Raw genomic sequence first — 18,263 nt, 5'->3', positions numbered from 1 at the left:
GCAAAGACACATTTATAAACTCACAAGTGACCACACGGAACTGCCAGATGTATATGTATTTATCATAGACACTGCACCAATATAGGTGAATGTCTGAAATAAAAATTTGTAAAACAGTGATGGTAAAATAACAAAAATTAACTAACTAACAAAACAACGTAATTTTGTGGCGAATTTCTTTAATTTCAACACGATTTTTAATTCTCCACAATTTTTATATTCTACATGATTTTTTATATAAAGCGTGATTATTATATAGACCACGATTGTTATTCAAAACCATGATTTCTATATTATCCAGATTTCATCAGGATCACTACTTTGATGATATTCACTTCGATTTTATAATCCCCACGATTTTTAAATTCGCCACGTTTTTATATTGACCATGATCTATTATATTCACCACAATGTTCACCACGATTTTATATTGGTCTCGATTTATTATATTCACCACAATTTTCATATTCACCTCGATTTTAATATTTATCACGTTTTTATATTGACCATGATTTATAATATTCACCACAATGTTTATATTCACCACGATTTGATTCTCACCTCGATTTTTATATTCACCACATTTTTTATATTGGCCATGATTTATTATATTCACCACAATGTTCATACTTTTCACGATTTGATATTAACCTTGATTTTTATATTCACCACGTTTTTATATTGGTCACGATTTATTATATTCACCACAATTTTCCTATTCACCACAATTTGATATTCACCTCAATTTTTATATTTACCACGTTTTAAATTGATCATGATTTATAATATTTACCACAATATTCATATTCACCACGATTTTATACTCACCTCGATTTTTATATTCACCACGATTTTATATTGGTCACGATTTATTATATTCACCACAATTTGATATTCACCTCGATTTCTATATTTACCACGTTTTATATACATATATTCATTGACCATGATTTATAATATTCACCACAGTGTTCATATTCACCACGATTTGATACTCACCTTGTTTTTTATAATCACCACGATTTTTATATTCACCACGTTTTTATATTGACCGTGATTTATTATATTTACCACAATTTTTATACTCACCACAATTTTATATTAATCTCGATTTTTATATTTACCACGTTTTTATATTGACCATGATTTATAATATTCAACACAATGTTCATATTCACCATGATTTGATACTCCGCTCGATTTTTATAATCACCACAATTTTTATTTTCATCACGTTTTTTATTATGACAATGATTTATTATATTGACCACAATATCAAATCGTATGTTTATATTCACCACGATTTGTTATTCACCTTGATTTTTATATTCACCACGTAAATTGATTTTGTCATTTCGTTAATTAAAATATTTGTCGCAGACGTACATTAGTATACATATACATATATTCTGGGTTCTTATTAGATTATAAGACGACCTAGCTATGTCTGTATGTTGAAAACACGATAGGGCCCAAACGAAAGGAGCTAGCTGAAATTTTCCACAAATACTGATAGCGTATTTCATATAACCCATATATCAGAAAAATATTATATTGTCACATATTAATGGTGGGTATACAGGCGAATATTAACACTTATAAGAGAATACCAACTTTTTCAAATTTCTTTTAAATTTATTAATAATTTAATTGTTTTTACACCAATAACCAAAAATAATTATATCTAATTTGTTCACTATTTTCGACCTTTTTGGATAATTAAATCGGTTATTCCACTTTTTTCAGCACATAAAGTCGATTGTTCGAACAAGAACCCTACGCCCAATTGGATTTCGTTTAATTTGCCGATAAAGCCGAACTGAATGAAAATGTGTGGTAACTCTGCTAACTTTTTCTCGCGCTGTTTTCTCGTCTAATTTGGTTTGGAATTTTTTGATTTTTGTGTTAATAAAATTTACTTGTAATTAAAAATGTGGTGGTTTTAATAATTAAAAAAAGATTATGATGACAATGTGAAACATAGAATAAACGTCTATGCTGTGAAATATGTTCTATTTTCGTATAAAATTTATCAACAATGAAAAGAAGAGATTTAAAATTCCAAATTAATAATTTATCGGGTGACTACACATCTTTATTTTTGTTTTACACAAAGGTAAGTTTATATTTAATTTGTTTTAAAATTATGTTTATAATAAAAGAAAGCAGCGGACGGCACTCATACCCACCAGGTGCAAAATACATTCGACAATTCTGATGTGCCCAGCAAACGTTAAAATTATCAAAAGGGAATCAAATTGGAGATGGTGCAACATGTTGTGGCATGTTGTGTTTCTATTATAATAGCGAGAATTCTTCAGAAAATATTTCTAATCAGAATTACAGGCCTTAATTCCAAAATTGTCGTTAAAACATGAAGTAAAATTCTTAGTACAGCAATTGAAACATATTATGATATGTTTTAGTGGTATAATCTTGGAAATTACCTTAAATTGAGCCCATGAGAAATGCGATACCAATAAAAGTATTTTTTTTTATTATTTTTAAACTATTTTTTTATTTATTTTTAAAATATTTATGTCTTTAACGAAATCTGTTTCTTAACAAAACTATTTTGAAAAAAATGGCAACTTACTATACAATCAATTATAAACTTAACAATTAAGCCTTACGTACACCACGTAATTCTTTGTCAGCCTTCTTTAAGCTCACAAAATTGTTCAATTGTTTCACACGCAATTTCGACCAGATCATAAAGTTCGAAAGACCCAACATTTGAGCAGCATGTAAAGCGGCAGTTTCGGGATATAAAACGGTGGGACAGCCCAAACCCGAAGGTACATTAAGGCTGGACCAAACATCGACTTGCATATTTTCGGGCTTAAGAGGTGGGCAGTTGATGACGGGGTAGGTGGTGTTGCCCGATAGCACAGGACCCAAACCATTTGAACGTCCAGCAACACAAATGAAAATGAGATTGTTCATTACACTTTCGTATTCACGCATAATGCGTAAAGATTCTTCGGGAGCCTTGTGGGCCGAAGTGACACGCAATTCTGTGTTCAAACCCAAGCTCTTGCAGTGATCGGCAATCTTTTCACAATGCAATTTATCGGAGGCACTGCCCATTAAGATCACAACCAAATGATCGTTTTTGGGAATGATGTCTTTAAGTTGGTCACTGACCCAAATGAAATTACGTTTAACGGTGTCTAAATCAGACTCGGTGACAGAGGCTAAATTACGGTAGACTTGTTTGTCGACCATCAAGCGTTTGTCGCCAGCGGGCCAGAGACGCCATGAATCGGAATCAATGATATCGGCCAAAACAATAGTGCCTGTGGGGAAAAAAATTAAATGAAAATATTGAAAACAAAAAATTAAAAATCAGAACAAACTTTTTATAATAAAATCTTATTCGATATCGAACAGATTTTTATAAAAAAATTTACACACAGCACAGAGTTTTCAAAAAATTTAAAATTTTATCTAACTTGATGAATTATTTACTTTTTTCTTGTTGCCACATAATTTTTATACTAATTTATAAATTGTTTTTAATTACCTTTCTCATCAACACCAAATTCAACTTTCATATCGATCAAGGCACAATTTTTAGTAGCCCAGGCCTTTTCCAAAACCTCAAATACAGCCAATGTCATTCTCTTCATTATATCAACTTCATCTTGGCCTACAAAAGTTTCAAAAATATTTCATTATTATAGATTTTAAACCCTTTTTTCAAATTATTTATCACCTACCAATCAATAAACCATTGAAATTGAATTTAGCTGAGATAATTTGTTCATCCATCCATTGGGGATCGTGATTGGCATCATCCTTAAAGAAAGTCTCTTGTTTGGGTGGGGAGAAACTGTAAAAATAAAATTGTTAAATAATTAAAGTTTGTTTAGAATTATTTGTTATTTAAAGCTTGTTGCTAATTGTTTTATTAAATTTTGTGTTTCGTTATCAATATTTTGTATATTTATTTGCATTTGTTTATTGATTGATGAGTTTATTTACTTAATTTTACATGGTTTATGAAATTATTTCATCAGCATCATCAACAATCAGTCGTATCGTCATAAATGTTGTTATTTGTTTTTATATTTTGCCAATTGGGGGTAAATAATGCAAAAGGTCAGGAAAATTGATAATTTTATTTAAGCTTATCAGGATTGTTTTTGTTTTTGACATTTGTTTAAATAAACAAATAAAAACGTACATACATATGTATTTACAATGTTTAATTAAATATGTAAGTAAAATTTTAAAATTATGGATAAAAAATGCAATAAAATTGTTTGCAACATGTTAAAAATTTAAACAATTATCTATTTTATATTGTAAACTTTAAATTCAATAATGCAAAAAGAATTTAACATTGTTAAAACACCATCAGCAATGTAAATATTTAAAAATATTATAATAATTCAAAATTGTTAGGCATTTTTTTCAGATAACTTTAACCAAAGAATAACAAGAAGGGAAGCCTCTCAATTTTTCTACAACAACAACTTCTCTCTCTTCTCACATACAAGTAGCATGTGAATTCAACACACTTGAGAGAGAGATTTGACTTCAAAACTTTTTCTTGAAAATTGCAATAAATTTGCAATTCTAACACACTTTTTCACAGACACATAATATTCTTTTATTTTTTTCCACACATATAAACCATTAAAATAACCGAAACATGTATATTTCGCACAAACGAAAAATATTTTTTTTAAATTATTTTGACTTTTAATTTTTGGGTGTTGAAATTAAAACTGTAAAAAACACACTTGTAAAATTTAGTATTAAAAATTAATAAAATATTCAAATAGATTTAATTTTTGCAGAAATTATGGAATAAAAAGCTGAAAAATCTAATTATATAATCTTTTCAGTTCAAATATACATTAAATAATTTGAAAATTGTTTGAATTTTTTAAATTTAATTGTAGTACAATTTTGTTATAATTTTTAAGGTCGCTTTTTTACAACTCTGTGCGTTTGAGGAGTGTGGTGAAAGTGGTTTGAAAACTAATACATATAAACAAAATGTTACCAATACATGCATAGAGTTAGGTTTTTTTTGACAGCGTTTCACTTCTTGTTATTATTCTTTGACTTTAACTATTTAAAACTTATTTTGCATTTTATTGAAATTTATTGATTTTCAGTTTAATGTCATTGAATTAAAAAAATTGATACAGAATTAGACAAATTCTTTATTATAAAAACTATAAGTTCAATAATGCAAATGAAGACACATTTTATAAAAATTCTAAATCTTTTTCAGGAGTAGTTTTTGTTTGAAATACATATGTATAAATTTGTTGCACTATGTAAAGAATAGAAATAAGTCAATACTTTTGGAAATTTGTTAATGATCTGGATATTCAAATGAATCAGAATGATACTGACTTACAAAATTGTTTACACTATGTCAACAATGTAAACAATTGCAAAATTTAAAGATTAACTTTATTTTTTACTCAATTTTAGGTTGGACATTTATTTTTTTTTTTTTATTATTTATTTTCAACAACCTAGCCTATTGGCCATAATCGGTTACATTTGGAAAAATTTAATTTTTTTTTATTGATTTTTGTTTAATAACAAAAAAATCTTTTTTTTACACTGTGTAAAATATGAAAAAACTAACAAATATTAACTTTCTATTGAAAATTTTCAAATTTATAAAACTGATGTAGAGTTAGGCAATTGTTTACACCATGTCAACAATGTAAACAATTACAAAAAAAGTGGAAAAGATCATAAATTGTTGCTGGAAATTTTAAAGTTATTAATTAAAATACATTTTTATTTGTTTACAATATGTCAACAATGTTAATAATCAGAAAAATGTGTAAAAAATCTTTAGTTTTCTTATAAACATTTATTTTACATTATTTACACAATGTAAAATTTGTAAAAAAAATTACCACTAATAAATTGTTTTAAATTTGTATTAGAAATCTTTAAATTAATAAAGATTTACACGATTATTTACACTCAACAATGTAAACAAAACCAAAAATGTGGAAAACTTTTATCTTTTAATACTTTTTGTAGATTTACGATAGATGGCGTATCGTTTGAAAGCGGTTTTTGTTTCTAATAACTTATATGTCATTTTGAAGTATACATATCTGTCATTTATTCTCACTTAGTTATTAAACATTATAGTGTAAACAACAAAGATTTTTTTTATTTTTTTGCATCGAAAATGAGTTTTATACCAACAGAGCAACATATGCGGGAAGTTTTGCTTTACTTCATTAATTTGTAGAAAAGTGTCGCTGAAGCACACCGATTGCTCAGCAAAACTTATGGTGAATGTGTTCCATCGGTTTCAACGTGCGAGAGGTGGTTGGTGCGGTTCGGAAATGGTGATTTTGATACAGAAGACAAAGATTGCCCAGGCCAGCCAAAAAAAAGTTTGAAGACCAATAATTGGTGACATTACTTCATGAATATTGTTGTCCAAGAGCTTGCAAAATCATTGGGAGCTACTTAATCTGCAATTTCAAAACGTTTACGAGCAATTGAAGCCGACAGACCTTGAAAAACGATTTTGTATGTCTTAAATGTTGCCAGAACGCATTTTTGCACCGAATCATTACTTGCGATGAAAAATGGATCCATTACGATAACCCCAAGCTTAAAAGATTGTATGTGAAGCCCGGCCAACTAACCGAATCGATACCAAAGCCAAATATCCATGGGGCTAAGGTTATCCTATGTATTTGGCGGAATCAAAAGGGTCCTATCTATTATGAGCTGCTGAAATCTGACCAGACCATCACCTGTACCGAACACAATTGTTTCGTTTGAAGGGAGCACTGGCTGAAATATGCGGCCAGACATGTTGGAATATCTGTTAAAAAGTATTTAGAATGAAGTGGTTGGGAAGTTTTGCCTCATCCGTTTTATAGTCCTGACCTTATCCTGTCCGACTAATATTTGTTTAGATTAAAACAGAACGCTCTCTCTGGATACGCTTCACTTTCGAACAGAGTATCCGAAATTGACATGATTCGTTAATGGCCTCAAATTATAGGCCCCATATGTTGTCAGAAAGATGGGAAAGGACATAGCTAACAATAGCCAATACTGTGAATAAATTTATATTGTGCAAATGTTTCAAAATAAAAACAGAAAATTTTAAAAAAAAATCCCGCATTTTTAAGTCATACACCCAATATAATGGAAACATTTAATTTAATTATGATAAATTTGTTTAGATTATTTGCACTATGTCAACAATGTAAATAATTATGACAATTTTACACGAATTTGAATTTTTCATTCATATTTTTCGAATTTCGAATTTACTTTTAGCCAATTTTACATTGTTTTAAAACATTATATAAAGGAAATCTTTAGTTGAAACAAATTGTGTTACATGGTTTATTGTAAAAATTATTTACGAAACTGGTCTATATTTCTTTGTTGACAAAAACTTCAATAAAATTAAATAAAAACTCAAACTCACACAACTTAAATGCCTTTGAATTTACTTGATGTAGTTAGTTAGTATGTACTTTGTGGTAATTTTCCATTTTGTACAATATGTTTAAAAGTGATAAACAATTTGATTTGAATAGACACAAAGCAACACTTACCGATAACCTTCTGGTACACCTGGGTTACGTTTTAAAAATGAACCAGTTGCCAAACGTCTGGTAACCCACTCAATTGGCACCATTTCACATTTCTTGGCAATGAAAGCCTTAGGTCCAGCTGGTTTAACGTAGGCTGTGTTAATGCCTACAAACGATAAGCAGAAAAAATTAAAATTAAATAATAAAATCAATTTAATTATCTAAGTAATACATAGTTTGTTTGTGTTTTATTTATACTACTTACCGGCTTCATTGAGAATCTTGAACACTAAACCATTTGTGTTATTTGAAATTTCGGATTTGCCTTGCAAATCATGAGCCTTAACGCCATCACCAGCTGTAATACGATCCTTGCTCAACAACAAACACAAACCGGGTTGTTCGGGTAAATCATAAACCTGTTTAGTTTTACCCTCATTAAGAACTTTGCCCAATTTATAACCTTCAACTGTAATAAATTGTGTATTATATTAAATCTAGTTTCATTGAAATTACTTTACAGGAGCAGAGAATAAGAAAACTTACTGCTGGTGGCCATGGTGTGTTAAATTTGTTATTTATTTTTTAGAATAAGCTGATGAAAAAGAAAAATACACGTGTTTTTTTTATTGAATCTGGTAGAGACTATCCAAATTTAAAACGTTCTAGACGATCGTTGAATCCGTACTGATTCCAGTTGGCACATGTGTATCTCTTTATTATTTACCCACTGTGTGTATTATGGCGGTAGTATTTCGTTTTATTTTATTTTTGTTTTACTTCAAGTTGTTGTTTTTATTTATGTATGTTTCGGTGATATGCCAAGGGTACAAATAAAGTACTTTAAGGTAATTTATTAAAGTACTTTTTGTTTTTCAACGAATATCGAATACTAGATTGCCGATTTAGAATCTACTAAATATACACTGTTTAAAGTAGGGAATAACTATAATGAATTGATTGATTACAGTTTGAAAAATTCAGAATAAACTTTATATCGCCAAATTTGAATTAAGTAACAAAATATGTTCTAAAATTAGTTGTTTTCACTATTATTTTAATGTATTTTTATACCCTTCACCTTCGTGAAAAGGGTATACTCCTTATAGATAGCGGAGTCGATTAAGCCATGTCCGTCTGTCTGTCTGTTGAAATCAATTTTCTGAAGACCCCAGATATCTTCGGTATCCAAATATTCAATAATTCTGTCAGACATGCTTTCGAGAAGTTTGCTATTTAAAATCAACAAAATCGGTCCACAAATGGCTGAGATATGAGGAAAAAACCAACAACCTCGATTTTTGACCTATACCTGGATTACCAAGTTATTAATATAGACAATATGGATATCTAATGATAGATATTTCAAAGATCGGAAAAAAATTTTAAAATTTTAAAAAAAAATTTAAAATTTAAAAAAAAAAATTTTAAATAATTTAAAAAAACATTTTTAACAAAAAATTAAAAAAACATCTTAGGAAAAAAATTTTTTTTTGTTTACCTAAAAATATTTAAAATTTGTATTTTGAAGTATAATTTGGTGAAGGTTATATAAGATTCAACACAGTCGAATATAGCTCTCTTACTTGTTTGTTATTTGGTTAGGTTTTAATGACATAATTGGCTTTTCACCTTTATAATAAATATTGAAAACTATTTTTTTAAAAAAAATTTATGGTAAAAAAAAATTTTGGTGAAATTTTTATTGTTTATATCAATTGTTTTTTTGTTTATATCAACCGAACAAGGACTATTACCGATATATTGATGTATTAATCTAGTTTATTTATTTAATGACTTCGGACAGTTCATTCCATCCATTTTGGTATAAAAAAGTGTAATTATTAATTATAATTCAAACTTTTGAATATTTTTAGAATTAACTAAAATAATCATTGATTATTTTATAAATTTCAAAACATGTTTCATTTGCTTGCTACTCTTATATATGTATATTTTATTTCTTCTAAATTATGGTACTTTTTTATAATTATTGCCACAAAAGTACCACAAGATAAGAAAACTGATCAGCACTTGAATTAATATTATGATTTTGTATGCTCTTGCTAAAAAATATTCTCTTTTTATTATGAAAAAAGAGTACAAAAATCGTCTGATAGATGCTTTTAATCATTAATTCATTAATTAATTCATTAAAATTTAATGAATTATTGTTATTGTGTGTATTGTATTGGTCTCTAATCGCGTTTTCAAAAAATATTATATTTTTCATTACGTTTTTAATCATGAGACATGATTTTATAAAAAAGCTAAAGAGACAGGCCACCAGATGTTTTCAAGTACATAACTTTAAAAATCCGTTAGATTTAATTTTATCTAAAGATTTACTCAGTCACACACAAATGAAAATAAGTTGTAGATTTAATACATATGATAAAAATATTATTCAACATCAAAAACCATAAACAAGGATTCCTTCAACAATGATGCCATTGAGCTTGTTAAATATCCTAGAAACACAGATAATAATAACACCCATAAACTTCTGCCACAATCTCCGACTTATCCAATTAAATTCACCTAACAAATAAAGTATTCGAAAGTATATCCCGCTTCAATGGCTATTAAATCTCATCAACCACCCACAAACAATACAAATAAATGTATTAAAATACATATATCGATCAATATCATTTCGAACTGAAATCATCATGGAAGACTTTAAAGGAAAAATTAATTTCTGCTTTGAAGAAAAAACTATTCAGTTTTTTTGGTAAAAAATATGTAGTTATTTGTGGGGCCGGACATGTCTATATCGACCAGAGTATATATAGTATATATATGTACATTGTGGGGCCGCAAATGAAAAATGTAAAAGTTACAAACGGAATGACAAACTTATATGTATATACCCTTGCCACTCATGGTGAAGGGTATAATAACATTTTCGGAAGCATTCCGTATTTATTGATGTATTTGAGTGCTTCGGAAAGTTGACGTATATTGATAAATCCACACCCTTAACTATAAGGATCCTAAATATAAATACAGTGTTTGATTCTTGTCCTTTGAAATATTTTGCTTCCTTCGAGATATAATTTTGAGTCCGAATTTTGCGACCAACAATTTCTTATAGGTTTTCTATTATATAGAGATATGACGTAACACTCTGTTACACCTAGAGATGAGTTTCGGGTCATTGTCATGCTGGAATCTCCAATTTAGGAGCATACTTTCCTTAGCGTAAGTATACATAACATCGTTTAATATGGATCTGTTTCCAATTCCAGTCACATTATATTTTATGATAAGAATTGGACTCATACGTTGTCCTGAAAAGCAGCCCCTTACCATAATACAACAGTAGAATTGTTACAACAACTGTTTTATTTGTGTTCTTGGGGTCCAGTCTCTATCCCTTCCATTTCTGTCTTTAATAGAACAACTACTAAGTTTGAATTTATCTTAAGGTAGGATCACACATGGCAAATATTTGACGAAAAAGACGTCACCACTAAATAAAATATATTTGAATTATTTTATTTATTTCAAAAGAATATATTATTTAAGATGATTCAAAATAAATATTTAGTTTTACATATTTTATAAACAAATTTATGCTAAAAAAAGTGGTTACGCTTTTTTGAATAAATATTTGCCGTGTCATGTTTTTGAAAACTGAAATTACGGAATATAGTTGTCAATGAATTTTTCCATTGTAATGTCAGTAACGGTAAATGATATGAATATATACTCTAACTACAAATTATGTTATATTCAATATAATTTACTAGTAATTACATACATTTATTGCAGATTCTTAAACTAGTCCAAAAATGGAATTTTCCAACGTTTGCCTTTTTTTTTTTTAAAAAAGTGCATTCTATCCATGAAAATAGTAGTAAACAATTTATTTTATTACGTTACAACATTTACATTGTAAATATTTATTATGTATGCATTTAATTTTTATTAAATAACTACTTTTTGTTAATAATAATAATATAATATTGTAATTTTTTTTTATAAAGTATAACAAAAACGTATATTGATATTTGTATAATATTGTGTTATATTGCAATACTAATAATATAATAATAAATTTTAATTTAGCTACCTTAATTTAGAACTACGGAAGATAGAAAATTTTGTTAACCGGAATAATATTGCCATGATTTTTGTTTTGCCTTGATTATTTTCACAAAAAAATACTTTTTAAATAATCTAAATGCTGCGTATGGACTTCCAGCGTCTGAGAAGAAGACAGGAGGAGGTTAAACCCAAAGAAAATTGGCTAAATTCACTAATATTAATGTTGCGCGTAGGAATGTCAATTTTTTCTTTAATTATCTAAAAGGAAATATAAAGAAAGGGATTTATATTTATTTCTGCAAAAATAAAAGATTCGGTTTTAATACTTTGTGCGATTCAGTGATTTCCAAAGGTGATCTATGTACTAAAGTGCCATTGATGTATAACATATTGGCAGCATGTTCTTCGGGTAGGGTGATTTTTTGATATTTAAAACTAGCTTCACGCTCCATTCGTTTAAGAATTTCCACACATGTTTTACTAGAGCTAACGCACAGCACATCGGGACCAGCCATAGTGATATAGTATTTAAGACATTTGTTACCACCACCAACCTTTGAAGGGATTTAAAATTATTTTTTTTTATAAAATGTGAGTAACTGAAAGTGTATAACTGCGAAATGTTTTACCTTGATAGGCGTTACTGGATATTCGGGAAATGTCATAGCCACTGCTCTAGCACCATCTTCATTTGTGTATTCGGAAATGCCCACAAAGAATTCTCTGCCTAAAGAATTTTAATTTTTTAAAAGATTTAAACATTTAATCATTGATATTTATACCTGTAAATAAGACATCACCACCATCCAATTGTGCGTTGGGATTCTCTATCACTTCTACGGGTATATCTAATTCTTTTTTCAATATTATCGCCATACTATTGGCCTAAAATTTTTAAAAACACAAACAAATTTTATAAATTAAATTGTATTTAAAAGTTTTATTTTTTCAATTTTCAACTAACTTCTTTTTGTCTCATTGGATTATCCGATTTTCCTATTAACGCCACTCCATTACATATCACCGCCGACGTTTCCACAAACACACTTTCCGGTAACTCGTCATCGGGCGGTAATTCAATGACATCTAAACCAATTTCCCTCAATAAACTACAGTATTGTTTGTGCTGTTCTTTAGCCAATTCAAGATTAAAGTCTTTTTTCGTTTTTAATGAATCGGATATTCTGAAAATAGAGTAGGAAAATTAAAATGAGTAAAGTTTACTATTTTATAGCAGTAAAATTTATTAGATTTTCGTCTATTATTTATGTATATATCAAGCAATACAAAGGCCAAACAGTTTCTTTAAATAAAATTACATTTGTCTGGATCGTTATAGATAGAGGAGTCGATATAGCCATATGCGTCTTACATACATGATTGGGAACATCTACCAGAACTGAGGCTGAGCTATAAGCAAAAAATGACGACTAGTGACCTATTTTTGTATCTATATCAGGATTATTAATTAATTAACATAGACATTATGGATATTTTGTTACAACAAACAAATTTTTCAAATTTGTTTTTAAACTTTATCTTAATGTATAACAAATGAAAGCTATTGCAAAGACCTCCCCAACTATGTATATAACGCCATAGAAATTCAGACCTACATTAGGTTAAAATCGAGAAAAATCTCTTATAACCCGGGAAAAACACTGTTTCACCAAATAATGTGTTTCTAACTTTCTCACATAATTTCCATAGACATAAGACCTAAAGCAATCATGTCTTGCCTCCATTGTCAAAATGATAAAGTGAATAATTAACCACTTATTAGATACGCAATACAAACACATACGTATGTTAATTGACGTATGGTAATCTACTTGAAAAAGTCAATTTCTCGCCATAAATTTAGATTAATAAAGATTATATTATTGAAGAGTATTTATTCAAATATTAGTAATATTGTGGCAACAACAATTGCAGCATTCAATTACAGACTATATGTTAAATAGATGTATTTTTTTTTTGCACACCATTTAAATGAACCAAAAACAGATATATATTCGTTACAACAATGTGACAGTTATTAGTGGCTACAATTTTCAAAACTGAAATAGAAAAATTAAAAAAAATATGTAATTGAAATTTGTAGCCACTACAATTCAAATTTTAGTTTTGATTTATGGTGTTTAAGGAATGATAAAATGGGATGGAAACAATTTTATTCGAAACTGAATTTTTTTAACGGTCTATAGCATTTTTCATTGAAATTGACAAAATACATTAAGTAATTGAGAATTTTAAATGAAATTGAGAAAATTCTAATAAAATTAAAAAAGTCCGTTGTCAAAAACCTAATTCAAGACGAAGGTGGCATTTACACTTTGATTTAAAATCATGTCGTTTTTTTTGTTTTTCTATTAAAACCCCTACGAAAATCCCCTTGCATTTATACGATGCCTTTTTTTGTCAACCACGTTTGCCTTTTTTTGGCATATAATCGTATCAACAACCAATCAGAAAAGAGCTTAAAGCAGAATATCAAAAAAAGTCTTGAAAAACAGACAACTTGCCTTATGTTTAGACGTCAAAATTTGTTAGTACAAAAAATAAAACATGACTTAAAGTCATAATGTAAATGCCCCCAATGTATTGACATGTTTTATTAATTTGTATTCTATGATTAACCCCCATTAACACGAAGGCTGGTTATGTGTTAACTAATAGTTAAACTGACAGTTTGCATATAAAAATAATTTTAAACGACAGTATAACTATTAGTTAGCACCTAACCAGAGTTCGTGTTAATGGGGAGAAAAATTTAATTTTGTAAATTGAGAAAATACCAAATGATATTGAAAATTCCAATTTGAAATTGAAAGAATTCCAAAGAAAATTGATATTGAGAAAATTCAAATTTCAAATTCAGAGAATTCCATATAAATTTGAGAATACTAATTAAGGATAGGAAACATGTGCTTTTGAGGTGCAATATTGGTTTGACTTTTTTTTAGTTTAGGACAAAATTTGTAATTGAATTTTGAACTAGTTCTGGTAGCCCGACTTTAGGCTTTCATTTGGCATCCATTCATAAACCTGATGAGAATGCAATATTATGTTCGAAAATTAGAAATCAAATTAGAAAATTGGAAACATTTTTAAAACTGTTGAAATAATCTCTAGATTAAGCAAAAGCCTAATGATAATACAATTGGAAAATTAGAATTTTTGTTCGTAATTTTTTTAAAGCTGTTAAAATAATCTCTAAATCATGAGAATTCTTAAGTTTCTTAGTTTCATTTTAGACCGATTTCTTAAATTTTTCAAATACGAACGAAAAAATTTTGAAAAAAATAATTCAAAATTATGAATTTTAAAGTGAGTACAATAGCAGAAACGCATTCTATGGAAAATTCTGAGAAATTTTCCCCAAGAAACCATAGGTCTAAAATCAAATACTATCTTGCGCATTTCGTCTTTTATCCAATGATATTTCAATATAAATTTATTTTTTAATAGTTTTTTTATTGGATAAAAGACGAAATGTGCAAGATAGGATTTGATTTTAGACCTATGGTTTCTTGAGGAAACTTTCTATACGATTTTTTACTTTTTGATCCTCCATACAAATCGACCCGGCCTAATGTACAATGTACATATTTTTAATATACATACATACATAGTAACAGAAAATAAGCTTTTTAAAATATGTTCGAAAATTCGAAATATTCTAGGAATCTAAAAAGAATTAAAAATTTCTTAATTTAATTTTTTTTTTAATTGAAATTGAAACATATTTGAATTCTCAATTTCATTTGGATGTTTTTCCATTTCATATTAAAATTCTCAATCATATTTAGATTTTTCTCAATTTCATATTGAAATTTTCTATTTTAATATTGAAGTTCGTAATTTCAATAGGAATTTTACAAATTTTAAATAGAAATTCTCAATATCATTTGAAATTTTTTCAATTTCGTATTAAAATTCTAAACTTCAATCGGAATTTTCTCAAATTAGAAAATTTTTAGAATTTTTAAATTTTGAAAAAAAAAATTCAAAATGATCATGAATTTAAGTATTTTCAAAATAGTATCAGAAAATAAACTTTTTAAAATATGTTCGAAAATTCATGAATTGAATTTTTTTTTGTAAATTTCTGAAATTCTCAATTTCATTTGGATTTTGCTCAATTTTATAATGAAGTTCATAATTTCAATTGTATTTGCTGTTACACTGTTGCATTGTATTTTGTGCACACACTCAGTATGTATAGTGCCATCATTATTAACCACTTATCTACTCCCACAGTAAAGGTGATGATGATGATATTGTTTTTTTTTCTTTTGCACACCAAACACACTTGTTTACACTATGAATTGAGTGAGATATAAAGCGAATTAATGTTAAATAAAATACAAATTGAAAAAAAAGAAACGTACAATCACACCACACCCAAACTACACACTAAAAATTTCAGTGCGAATTAAACAACAAACTATGTACAATAAGAAAATCTAACTAAAAATTTGAAATCCAAACATGACAACATACACACGCACTCAAACACACATTAAAAAGGAAATTGAATTTGAACTGGAATAGAAATGAAACCAACTAGAAGAATACAAATTGGCAGCAATGTTGTAACTAACAACAACAAAAATATCCTGATGTATTTAAGGATATAAACAACAACGCCCTATTGGCCTACTTAACTAGGAGCAATGAATAACTAGAGTTTGCCTTTTTAACAGAATTTCTTACCATAGACCACAAATAAAGTATGTCAAAAATATCTTCTTCCAAAAAAAAAAAAATCAATTTTTTAATGAGATACCAACACACAGTATATTTACAGATTACATTAGATTTACACAAAAAGTCGTTTGATAACTTTAATATCTGAAATATCTGAAATATTTCAATAATTTTTATTGCTTTTATTTTATTACGCACCTGGCCACTATGGCATGACTATATTTAAGCGTCATTTCTTTTTATTAATATCTAGTTTAGTTTTAGGGAATTTTTTCACACTTTATTAAACTGTTTAAAATATGTATAAATAATTCCTTATTGGACTTGTGTGCTAATGGAATGTAGTTTTATTTAATATTTTTATAATTTTATTTAAGAATTTTTGCAATAACAATAGCACAACTTAAAATACTTGTTATTTTAGTGAGTGTTTAGCAGAGCTTAGTAAAATAAACACAACAATATTTGACGACTGTCATCAGACATTCCACACAAATACATCTGCAATTGCTTAAAAAAATAAATGTTGTTTATTTTCTCTCTCTCTTTTGGACTGGTTGTATGACCAGCTACTACTAAACTACTTAATGTCCACAGTTGGAAATAATATGTAGTTGCAGAAACTGTAGCGGAAACAGGAAACAATTGTCTGATTGGTTGCGAATTATTTAATTTAGTTGTATAAAAAATTGTCGTAATAAAAATAATAACAAATTTAGTTTTAATAAATAACTAGAGGGGCCCAATAATTTTACAATTGTCTATAATCGCTTTCAGACAATTCAATAGTTTTGCTTATATCCTGTTATTTTTATGATTAAAAATATAACTGATTATTCGTTTTTTCATGTATTTTATACCCTTTAGCTAGGTACTCTGTTCAAAATTTCGTGCGAAATGCTGTCAAACTACATATAAAATATTTGGAATGAAATATATGCGAAATAATTTCGCACAAGCAGTACTCTGTCTGGCAACCTTATTTTTCCACACGAAATAACATACGCAGCACTTCTTTCGCACGAAATTAAAACCAACAGCTAGCTGTCAAACACCATGTAAAACTTTTCGTATGAAAAAACCATAATTTTTCGCAAATATGAACAGAGTACCTAGCTTTTATCGTAAATGGTAAAGGTATATAGAGAAAATCAAAAATTTTGGAGAATCGCTTAAGCTAAATTCAAATGGCTTGTATTTCGAAATGATAAAAATAAAACAAGTAAGAGAACTATATTCGGCTGTGCTGAATCTTATATACCCTTCACCAAATTATACTTCAAAATACAAATCTTAAATATTTTTATGTAAACAAATTTTTTTTTTCAATTTTTGGAATTTTTAAATTTTAAAATTTTTTTTCTTTTTTAAATTTTTTTTTGGTGAAAAAAATAAATTGGGCTTAAAAAATATTTTTTCCGATTTTGACCCATTGTAGGTCCAACTTACTATGGTCTTATATACATCGTTGCAAAGGTCTTTGAAATATCTATCATTAGATATCCGTATTGTCTATATTAATATAGTAATCCACATATAAATCAAAAATCGAGGTTGTCCTGGTTTTTTCCTCATATCTCAGCCATTTGTGGACCGATTTTGCTGATTTTAAATAGGAAAGCATTTCTGACAGACTTGGATCCCGAAGATATCCGGGGTCTTCAGAAAATTGATTTCAACAAACAGACGGACAGATAGACATGGACATGGCTTAATCGACTCCGTTATCTATAAAGATCCAGAATATATATTGTACTTTATAGGGTCGGAAAATTATATTGTGGAAATTACAAACGGAATGACAAACTTATACATATATACCCTTCTCACGAAGGTGAAGGGTATAAAAATTGTGACACATATCGAAATATTAGGATAATAATATGGCACCTCTTAAGCTGAATTCACCCATGAGTTTCTGAAACATTTTTTGTTCGG

The 18,263-nt window shown here is 28.0% G+C and overlaps 3 protein-coding genes across 3 annotated transcripts in view; 1 reads left to right on the top strand and 2 right to left on the bottom strand.

Moving 5' to 3' along the window:
* Positions 1 to 1,947: 1,947 nt before the first annotated feature.
* LOC135957205 (uncharacterized) overlaps positions 1,948 to 18,263 on the top strand; it is a 75,791-nt gene continuing 59,475 nt past the window's right edge. Inside the window, exon 1 of the mRNA XM_065507900.1 lies at positions 1,948 to 2,116. Coding sequence (XP_065363972.1) covers positions 2,039 to 2,116 — 78 coding nt within the window. The 5' untranslated portion in view covers positions 1,948 to 2,038. The remainder of the gene's footprint in view (positions 2,117 to 18,263) is intronic.
* Paics (PAICS bifunctional enzyme) lies at positions 2,489 to 8,292 on the bottom strand. The gene is made up of 6 exons (XM_065507500.1): positions 8,106 to 8,292; positions 7,825 to 8,028; positions 7,581 to 7,725; positions 3,723 to 3,835; positions 3,527 to 3,652; positions 2,489 to 3,299 (listed from the first exon to the last, which is right to left on the bottom strand). The coding sequence occupies exons 1-6, from the start codon at positions 8,116 to 8,118 to the stop codon at positions 2,623 to 2,625; spliced, it is 1,278 nt and encodes a 425-aa protein (XP_065363572.1). The 5' UTR covers positions 8,119 to 8,292; the 3' UTR covers positions 2,489 to 2,622.
* On the bottom strand, positions 11,430 to 16,775 carry LOC135957426 (N(G),N(G)-dimethylarginine dimethylaminohydrolase 1). Its single transcript, XM_065508165.1, has 6 exons — positions 16,524 to 16,775; positions 12,577 to 12,796; positions 12,395 to 12,497; positions 12,242 to 12,339; positions 11,939 to 12,166; positions 11,430 to 11,870 (listed from the first exon to the last, which is right to left on the bottom strand). The coding sequence occupies exons 1-6, from the start codon at positions 16,556 to 16,558 to the stop codon at positions 11,745 to 11,747; spliced, it is 810 nt and encodes a 269-aa protein (XP_065364237.1). The 5' UTR covers positions 16,559 to 16,775; the 3' UTR covers positions 11,430 to 11,744.

This window comes from Calliphora vicina, chromosome 4 (genome assembly GCF_958450345.1).
Source record: "Calliphora vicina chromosome 4, idCalVici1.1, whole genome shotgun sequence".
Taxonomy (NCBI): Eukaryota; Metazoa; Arthropoda; class Insecta; order Diptera; family Calliphoridae; genus Calliphora; species Calliphora vicina.
The sequence above is the reverse complement of the archived record's forward strand: the minus strand, read 5'-3'. Positions and strand labels throughout refer to the sequence as shown.

What these genes read in the sequence shown, in the direction of transcription:
- Paics (XM_065507500.1), bottom strand. An exon ending in CAAGATTCTCAATGAAGCCG is followed by an intron (nt 7,726 to 7,824) that starts GTAAGTAGTATA and finishes TATCGTTTGTAG; the next exon opens with GCATTAACACAGCCTACGTT. An exon ending in TTTCAATGGTTTATTGATTG is followed by an intron (nt 3,653 to 3,722) that starts GTAGGTGATAAA and finishes AAACTTTTGTAG; the next exon opens with GCCAAGATGAAGTTGATATA.
- LOC135957426 (XM_065508165.1), bottom strand. Translation starts at nt 16,558, where the DNA reads ATGACGCTTAAATATAGTCATGCCATAGTGGCCAG. An exon ending in AGTCATGCCATAGTGGCCAG is followed by an intron (nt 12,797 to 16,523) that starts GTGCGTAATAAA and finishes CTCTATTTTCAG; the next exon opens with AATATCCGATTCATTAAAAA. An exon ending in TGGTGATGTCTTATTTACAG is followed by an intron (nt 12,340 to 12,394) that starts GTATAAATATCA and finishes AAAATTCTTTAG; the next exon opens with GCAGAGAATTCTTTGTGGGC.